Source organism: Pinus tabuliformis, chromosome J (genome assembly GCF_031772625.1).
Source record: "Pinus tabuliformis cultivar Carrire ecotype Pingquan chromosome J, CPIR1, whole genome shotgun sequence".
Lineage (NCBI taxonomy): Eukaryota > Viridiplantae > Streptophyta > Pinopsida > Pinales > Pinaceae > Pinus > Pinus tabuliformis.
In genome coordinates, this window is record NC_142295.1 from 1,620,759,100 (window position 1) to 1,620,769,411 (window position 10,312).

The following is a 10,312-nucleotide window of genomic DNA, read 5'->3' on the forward strand; positions in this document are numbered from 1 at the left end:
AAGCCCATCGAGTTTCAGAGTGTTGGATTCCTTCATGACAATTTACCTTTAGTTGTTTCAGATTGTGTTCCTCTTCCACAGCAGCAAGAACAGAATGTTAAATTCCAACATTGTGACCCAATTGACCATATGAAATATCATTGTTTTGATCTTCATCCATGTGAGAACTATCATAAAACCAATGATTCTTCAAACAGATGCTTCAAAAACAAGCCTCCTACAAGAAAAAGGATTCCTCTTGGATGGGTCACTTCTTGGCAATGGGCTTCAACAGCCAAGAAGATATTTTAGTCATATGTCAGAACTTGTTCTAGAGTATTGAATAGTCTTGCAGTTGAGTTTTCTCCATCATCTCACCTTATATCTGCTAGGGGGGAAGTGATGGTCATCTACAAGCTTCAAAGCCACATCAAGCGAACCTGAGCCACAACCTACCATACCCAATTTAGAGTTGTAGCCAAAGGCAAAGATGCCCTTCAGCATGCCTTCAATTGATGATCAACCTTAAACCATCTATGTGGGGTTGAGACATCTCTTCAAAGAATTGGAGACACTTCCTCTAGTAGAATACTTCATCTTCTTGTGAGTTTTGGAAGAGTTCCAAGAATTGCATTAAGCATTCCAAATTTGGTGGTCATCCTCAAACCATCATAGGTTGAGACCTCCTTTTTCAGGTTGAGGTTCTCCCTTTTTATGTGGGGTGAGACCTCCCTTTCAAGGTTGAAGGTTTCCCTCTTCAAAACATGAGGAGCACTTCCTCTAGCAGAAGACCTCAGCTTCATGCCAGATTTGGAAGAGTTCCGGGAACTACACTAAGTGTTCCAGTGTTGGTGGTCATCCTTAAACCACCCCCCTTATACCAACATTTCATAGAGCACATTCAGCCTAGTGCTGCCATGCATTTTTTCACATTTGTATTACAACTCTCTTCTTGGATTCATACATACCCCTTTGGATTAAGGGGGGAATGTTGGATACCTAATCCTCTATGGGTTGGTGTGGAATGTGAATAGCCACCAAAGTTCAAGAGACCACTTGGAATATGAATCCAAGAGTCACATCAATGTACTATAATTGTATATCATGTCAATAATATATGCAATCTAATACTTATCTTTCATATGCGTTGTTTACATTCCATGTATGTTTAATAGTTTATTTAATGGCTTGATGACTCTATCGTAAAATACCTTTTAACCTAAACTTGTAAATTTATTAAAAATTGGCCTTCTAAATTTAAATATTTTAAAATAATTATGATATTTTATTACTTTGTATTTCATTATTATTAATTATTTACTTCCATATTTTAATTCTAACTTATAGAAATTATAAATTTATTATTAAAATCATCATATTGGATTGAATTTCACATATAAAGATTATAATCTATTTTTTAATTCTTAAATATTTTTTGTTTTATTATTAAACTAAATTAATTATATTAAATTTAAGTTATTTATTTAAAAAATACAAATTTATAATGATAAAAAAATTAAAATGATCAATCATTAAATCAATTATTTAACTTATTAATTATTATTATTATCGGGGTGAAGCAAGGGGTATCATTTTATTATTTCTACACAAAAATATGTATTGAAACTAGTGGCATAGTTTATTTATCATATAAATCACTCTAAATTCATAGAAAGTTGAAAACAAAAAAAATATTAAAAACGTATCACTTCATTATTTCTACACAAAAATATGCATTGAAACTAGTGCCATAGTTTATTTATCATATAAATCACTTTAAATTCATAGAAATTTGAAAACAAAAAAATATTTTCATATGACTTTATGCTAGCCAAAAACAACTATAGACTTAAAACTAGAAAACTAGATAGGCATAGTAGCAAAAAGAGAGTGTATAGAAAACTAGATAGGAATAGTAGCAAAAAGAGAGAGTATTGATTGCATCATCTAATCTTGAGAGAGTTTGACTCTTTAAGCACAATCGATTCTTTTCTTCTCCCACCATGGAATCTCAAGTGGGACTAAGTCCATTCCTATAGTAATAAGCTAAATCTCGTCCAATATGAGCAGCATATCCTCCCTTGTTGAGTAGTGAAAAGAGAGAGTATTAACTACATCATTTAGTCTTGGGAGAGTCTAGCTCTTTAAGCATAATAAATTCTTTTCTTCTCCCACCATGAATTCTCAAGTGGGACTAAGTCCATTCCTTTAGTAATAAGCTAAATCTCGCCCAATATGAGTAGCATCTCCTCCCTTGTTGTGCTTATGTTCACCGGACTTTTCCTATGAGCATCTTCCTGTCTTCATTCAACTTTGAGGCCCAACTCTTCTCGTCTTCATTCAAATTTGAGGTGATGGCCAATTGACTGCAAAACCTTTGGCTTGAGAAACCATGACCCAGGGGCATCTAAGCAATAAATTTCAGCTTTGAGATGATGGCTAGTCTTCATTCAACTTTGAGGTTCAACTCTTCCCGTCTTCATTCAATTTTGAGGTGATGGCCAATTGACTGCAAAACCTTTGGCTTGAGAAACCATGACCCGGGGGCATCTACGCAACCAAAATCACACAGGGATTACACCCAGTCTGGGCCACGCCAGCCTTTAACATGATTGGATTTTTTCCCAGAGAGTTTTGAACTCGTGAAATTCACATCACGGAATGACTTAAACTACACCTCATCACCATCTATTCTACGCCTGTGAGCCCAATCAATTGCATATTAAACATCATTTCAATTCATAAATTTCCATAGACATATAAACCAATGTAGCTATGATGGTAATGGTAATTGGTATTGTGTAAGGCTGCATGCCACAGGCGTCGACCATAATGCTTGGTTGGGGAGTGGCCACACACCCCAACCCGATTCTAGGAGTTATTAAACTTATTCTAAAATTATATATACTAAATTAATTTATTATTAATTTATATTAGGTAAATAAAAATTGAAATATTTATAAATTATTAATTTAAATACAACTACAAAATCAATTAATTATTTTGTAATTATTATTTTTATCATCATTTTAGTGAATAGTTTCCCAATAGGTGCTCTAAATTAGGATGATAGAGATGTAAGGTTGTCAAGATAAAATAAAATGGAAAATAATAATTATAATTATCAATAGATCATTTTAACTAAGTTAAATTACATAAAACTAAATTAAAAATAAAATTAAAAAAGTAATAATTATATTAAGAATTACAATTATAATTAATTTTAATAAAATCAATCTAGATCAATTTGAACTTTGAATCTATCAAGTATCTAGAGAGATCAAATTTCTTTTCACTCTAAAAGAAGTTTGCATCCCAACAAATTTGATTTCTGTAGGCACTTAGTAGATTAGAATAAATCTAGACTAATTATTATACAATGTTTTTATTTATAAAAAATATGTCTAATAAATAATGAGATAAATACATATCCCTACACACATATTTCTATATAACAAAGTATTTTAAAATAGGATAAAGTAAAATACTCTTTAAGTGGAAGTGATTACAACATTATATTATTTATGAGGTTAACATATTATTGATAAGAATTGAACTTAAATAGAAGGAATAATATTATTATCCCAACCACTTGAAATAAATCTAATTAGCATTCAACAAATATAATATATTTCACAAAATAAAATGATACTCTACAAGACAATTTTGATTCTTCTTGGTCTTTGATAAATCCAAAATTGAGATAGATCTAAACTAATTATTTTACAAAATTTATAAATATAAGCAAAGTTTTTACCCTAAGTAAATTACAACAAATATATCATTTATGAGTTTCACATATTATTAATAAAAATTAAACTTAAATAAAAATAATAATTTCAGTATCCCCATCACTTAAAATAAATCTAATTAACATCCCACAAATATAATATATTTCACAAAATGAAATGATAATCTACAAATACAAAAGATTTGATCCAAAATTAAAATACATCTAGACTCATTATTATATAATGTTTGCATATATATATATATATATATATATATATATATATATATATATATATATATAAAACAAGCAAAGTATTTTACCTTAGGTAAAAGTAAAATATTCCTTAAGATGGAAGTCATTACAATAATATATTATTTATGAGTTTAACGTATCACTAATCTAAATTGAAGTTAAATGAAAATAATAACATCATTATCCCAACCACTTGAATAAATCTAATTAACACCCAATAAATATAATATATTTCACAAAATAAAATGATAATCTACCTCCAACAATTATAATATATTTTACAAAATAAAATAATAATCTACCCATACAAAAAATTTGATCCTTCTCCAACCTTCCATAAAAATAAAATATTCTTTAAAATAAAAACCATTACAACAATACATTATTTATGATTTTAATATATTATTAATATAACTTTAACTTAAATAAACAATAACATCATTATCTCAATTACTTTAAATACATTTTATTAACATCCCATAAATATAATATATTTCACATAATACAATGATAATTTATAACGTGTACGTTTGATTGAGCCATAATATTAAATATAAAACATATAATATCAATCATATATTTTCAACAAAATATTCATAAATATTTATTTAATTTTTTTTATAAACCAATAATAATATAATATAATATATTTTTGTTATTTATATATATATATTGAATTTAATAACTCAAATTTATAATTTTAAATTCAACAAATTTGAAAAAACTCATTGAAAAGTAAAGATTGTATAATGGTTGTCCCTGTCGATTGTTTTTCCACCAATGCACATACTTTGAGAGCGACGAGTGAAGATATATTCAATGAACCAGTTTCTTAAATTGGTGAAACTTGTAGATCCTAGCTTCCGGCGGCAATATAATAAGGCGTACGGGTGGAAAACAATCCACGATCCTCCTACACACTGTCATCTTATTTTGACCCAAACCTAGAACCTAGAACCAGTAGAACTCTTAGGTTTCATAGGACGAGACGTTTCAACTTTCATGGTGACATGATATTTCTGGAAACGCTCAGAGTTTCCCACATAGGAATCTGGGATTACGTTGTTTTATTTGTTACTCCTGTCGGCTCTTTCTTTCAGCTTCCCCGTTGCCAGACTCCAAAGTCAAAAGGTGTCCAAGTCCCTTCTTTTTCTTTATAAGGAACACAGCCAAACCAATCATTTACAGGATTTAGAAGTTGTTTTTGATTACTTGCAGTTATCTATGGCACTGGCTGGAGAATTGCTTAGAGCCATGGATAAGCACCAAATTACTTTTTTACTAGGGCTACTGGTCACATTCATGGTTTTTGCTTCCCATGCAGCTGAAGATATTGGGGACACTATATCCTTAGGAAACTACCTCACTGCAAATCAAACCAGAAGATCACGAAATGGGACATTCGAGATCGGATTCTTTCAACCCAAGGGAACAACGAAATGGTATGTTGGGATCTGGTATGCCCAGATTGCAGAGCAGACGGTTGTATGGGTGGCTAACAGAGAGCAGCCATTAGAAAGAATGGATGGTGTAGCCTTGAAGCTAGCAGAAGATGGTAGTCAGCTGGTTTTGTCTGATGGGAATGGAACCTCTACTTGGTCTGGGATGGCAAGCAGGAAAGCAACTAAGGCTGTTATACTGGACTCTGGCAATTTCGTTATGTTTGGGGAAAATCAGAGTAGTGTTTGGGAGAGCTTTCATTATCCCGGTGATACGTTTTTGCCAGGGATGAAAATTGGGATGGGGCAAAAGCTGAATTCTTGGAAAAATTCATTTGATCCGGCCCCTGGATCTTTTACTCTCGAGCTGGATCCATCTGGGGCTAGCCAGTTTGTTCTGCTATGGAACAGATCTGTTCGCTATTGGGAAAGTGGACTCTGGAATGGTGATATTTTCAGCGGACTTCCAGAAATGGCCACCAAATTTATCTATGTTTTCAGCGTTGCTGAATACAATAACAAAATTTTGTATTTCACTTATTCTCTCAAAGCTCAAGTCAGCATAGTTACAAGGTTCGTGCTGGATAAAGATGGAGAAGCTCGGCTCTACATTTGGCGGGACGAAGGCGACATGTGGAGCATGATCTGGTCGCAGCCCACGGATCAATGCCAGGTTTATGATTTCTGCGGGCCTTATGGAGTTTGCAGCCAGAACAATGTGCAGTTCTGTAACTGCATCCAAGGTTTCGAGCCTACAGACGGGAAGGAGTGGAATTCGCAAGACTGGTCGCGCGGTTGCTCGCGGCGTGCGCGGTTGCAGTGCGGTGGCGCAAATGGTAGCACCGACGGATTTCTGGAATTGAAAGGCCGATCTTTGCGCGACAAAGCGGATTTGATATTATCAAACGAAGCGACGAGCCTTCAAGACTGCTGGACGGCTTGTCAAAGAAACTGCTCCTGCACTGCTTTTTCTTTCATACCAGCTAATCCCAGGCTCTCTTCTTGCAAGATTTGGGCTGGCGATTTGCTGACTGTGCACGAAACCAGTGATGTCGACGTGTCTCTTTTCGTCCGGGTTGCCGCCTCTGAAACTGCAGATCAGTCGCAATCGCCTGTGAGGCACGGCAACGGTGTAGGCGTGATGCGCACATTGTTCACCATCGGTTTAGCTGTTCTTGCCGTTGGTCTTATTCTTGCAGTGCTGTTCTGGTGGAGATGGCAGAGCTCGCGCGAAAAGTTTTCAGATTATTCGCTCAGAATGTTCAGCTACAAAGAGCTTCAGATTGCAACAAAGAATTTTTCAGAGAGGTTGGGCAGTGGCGGATTCGGTTCTGTCTACAAAGGCACTCTTGCAGACCAGACGCTGGTGGCCGTAAAAGCCTTGGAAAGTTCAGGTTCCAATCAAGGTGAGAAGCAATTTCGCATGGAGGTGAGCACAATTGGAACCATACAGCATGTGAATTTAGTGCCCCTGAGAGGATTTTGTACCCAGGGATCCCGGAGAATGCTTGTTTATGAATACATGCCCAACGGGTCACTGAATTCCTTTCTCTTTTCCCGGCCAAAGGGCCAGCCGGAAAACCAGATTCTCGACTGGAAAACCCGCTACGGCATCGCCTTGGGTACGGCGCGGGGAATTCTTTACCTCCACGATAAATGCAGAGATTGCATCATTCACTGTGATATCAAGCCTGAGAACATTCTCCTGGACGCCAATTTTTGCCCCAAGGTCTCCGATTTCGGACTGGCCAAACTGGTTGGCCGAGATTTTAACCACGTCTTGACTACCATGAGAGGAACCAGAGGGTACTTGGCGCCGGAGTGGATTTCCGGTATGCCCATTACTGCCAAGGCCGATGTCTATAGCTTCGGCATGACGTTGCTGGAAATCATAGCCGGGCGCCGGAATTTGGACTTCAGCGTGCCGTCGAGTAGACTGTTCTTCCCGACGTGGGCGGGGACTCAAATGAAGCTGGGAAACGTGATCGACCTGCTGGACGCTAAGCTGAGAAAAAACATGGAGTGTGCAGATATCGACGTGGAGCAGGTGAGGCGAGCCGCCATGATAGGTGGGTGGTGCATTCAGGATGACGTAGATGCGAGGCCATCCATGGCCCATGTTGTCAACGTGCTGGAAGGTATCGCAGATGTTAGTACGCCGCCCATTCCTAAGTCTCTGCTCAGGTTCATGGAGCAGACAGAAGCAGACGATGGGTCTCCTCGCCATGACCTTAAAAATGCTTGAGTCTAATATTAAATATTTGGATACTGCCTAGATCCTTCCTTTAGATAATGATTGTAGAACTTTTAGGTCATAATTTCAGGCCAGTCGATAAATGTATCTTCGTTTTCAGCTATTTCAGAGTATGTGGGAACCCTTTTTGGATTCCGTGAAATCGTTTTTAATATTTGTTTTTTGCTAGAGTTTGATGTGGGATAGGTTTCAGTGATGTATCGTGTTTAGGTTGATTTGATTCAAATGACCTTTCTCCAGATCACAGTGAAATGTGATTTGATTACGGCCAAGACACTGGATCGCATCGAAAGAAAATATATAATCGTATTTATATGTGACAATTGGTGGTCTAAATTAATATATGGAAGTAGGTATTTGTATTACATCAGTGTGATCTTCATTGTTAATAGAACATGATATATATTGATGTTCAGTGTTAATAGAACATGATATATATTGAATAAGAATTTTACAACTTATTGTGGAATATGTAATGGAGGCCTATGCCTAAATATGGTTATGCATGCTTATGAATAAAACTCCGTTTTTAAATGTTTATAGATTTTTTTATTTTTTTTCCATCATTCTTTGAAATTTTTTTATGCTTAAATTTTTTTATTATAATTGAGAATGATGAATTTTTTTGGATTACAAACTATTTCTAGAATGCAAAATTTAAATAAATATTTGTATATTAAAAAATTTAAAATAAATCTTTGGGTTAGGGTCCAACATAAGGACTCTAGTCTCTCTCCTTTGTACATTTTTACTATTCATCTTTCTTGTATGTACTTAGGTTAGTTGATTTCCTTTCTTGCAAGTTTTGTTTATATCAAAAGTTTCCTTTGCATACTTGTCAATCATCTCCCTTGGAAAGTATGGTTGTAGGCCTTGTATTAGCATGCACAAAAATATAGGTTTCCTTTTAATGCAGTACTTAGATCTAGAATAAAATTCAACTCATCATTTCTTTTCTAGTTTAATTTTCTGCAATTAATATTGTTATCATGCTTTAGATGTTTTGCAAGATTGAAAATCTTTGTGGTGTATAGGTCATACTATTAGTTTGTAGGGTAGAGCACTACCATTTTCACTTTAAACCCTACCGTCATTGCCTTGTTTCCATCCTCACCAACTTCTTCAAGCGGTTTGCACATAGAAAGTTCAAGACAAATTTGTTAGAGGTCGTTGTTTAATTTTCTTTCTTATGCAAGATGGCCTCTTGAGGAGCACTAGGTTTGGAAAGGACTTCCATAACCTTATCACACCTTCCATTACCCTTCCTCACCTTCAGATCACCTTTTAATCCCTCATAATGCTCTTGAATTCAATCTTGTAGCAAAACAAGGCAATCTTGTAGCATCCTATAGCAATCCTATAACATCTTGTAGCACCATGTAGAAGCCCTCAAAACTTGACCATAATTGTTATTTAATCTTCATTTTTTCCTTTTAGCCCTTCATAATGTCTCTTAGACCCAAAACCAAGCTTGAGGCGGTTGAAATACCACTTAGGATCTTTCTTTTCATCTATGCAATTTGTTTCGCAATTAGGTTTAGTGATTGAGTTCATGAATTTAATAACACAAAGATAGTTTACTTTGTCACTTTTTGAAGTTGTCATTTGTAGGAATTTACAAGGTAACTCCCTCAGATAAAACACCAAAGGACACCGCTCACAAACAGATCACAGATCAATACACTAGTATTCTTGACGTGGTTAAAACCCTCAAAGAGGGAAATAGTCCACGAACGCGGCCACTTCAGACAATCTATTAATAAAAGAATGAAAATTTACATAAGATTCTCTCATGAATGGTTACCCTACAACTGACCCTCCATTCTCTTTAAATAGAGATCATGGACCAATCGGGTGTTAAGCCACGGATCAAGTGTCTGTAATACCAAGGAGAGAATGAACCGTCAGATCACTTCATGTCTAGAACATTTCGTGACCGTTGGATTGTAAGTTACAAATGTACATAGTAAAGAAACACACTTTATCTAAATCTACACTAGACCAAGCTATACTTAACTATTTCCTATGTGTTGGAATATCCTAACATCCCCCCTTAAGAACAACTTGGGATAGGATTGAAGGATTTACAAATATGAAACAATAGGAGAAGGAAGGAGGCATTAGAGCTTATCCCCCCTTAGTGACAACTTACTGAACTCCAACCATAAATCGAAGTTTAGTAAACTTTGCCTCTGTGAGAGCCTTTGTAAAGATGTATGCGACTTGATCATCAGTTGAACAATATTGCACTTCAAGAACATGGTCGTGAATGAGCTTTCTGATGAAGTGCATGTGTATTTCAATGTGTTTGTTGCGCTTATGTTGGATTGGATCTTTGCATAGTTGAATGGAACTTTGGTTATCACACCAAAGTGTAGTCAGATGTTGCTGCTGAAATCCAAACTCTGACAGGATCTGACGAAGCCATAGGGCTTCCTTACTAGCTTCTAGGACGCCATGATACTCTGCTTCTGCTGAAGAAAGAGAAATGGCACTTTGTTTCTTACAAACTCATGTAATAGGTCCAGAACCAAGAGTGAAGACATAACCTGCAATAGACTTCCGATCGTCAGGGTCACCAGCCCAATCGGAATCAGTGAAACCAACCAATAGAGGAGATTCTTATGCACTGTAATGAATCCCAAACTGAACTGT

At 35.6% G+C, this 10,312-nt stretch overlaps 1 protein-coding gene across 1 annotated transcript; it reads left to right on the plus strand.

The window, feature by feature from the left end:
- The first annotated feature begins 4,863 nt into the window (after positions 1–4,863).
- LOC149233683 (G-type lectin S-receptor-like serine/threonine-protein kinase At2g19130) lies at positions 4,864–8,195 on the plus strand. Its single transcript, XM_089379829.1, has 2 exons — positions 4,864–5,095; positions 5,289–8,195. The coding sequence occupies exons 1-2, from the start codon at positions 4,975–4,977 to the stop codon at positions 7,646–7,648; spliced, it is 2,481 nt and encodes an 826-aa protein (XP_089235955.1). The 5' UTR covers positions 4,864–4,974; the 3' UTR covers positions 7,649–8,195.
- Positions 8,196–10,312: the final 2,117 nt, after the last annotated feature.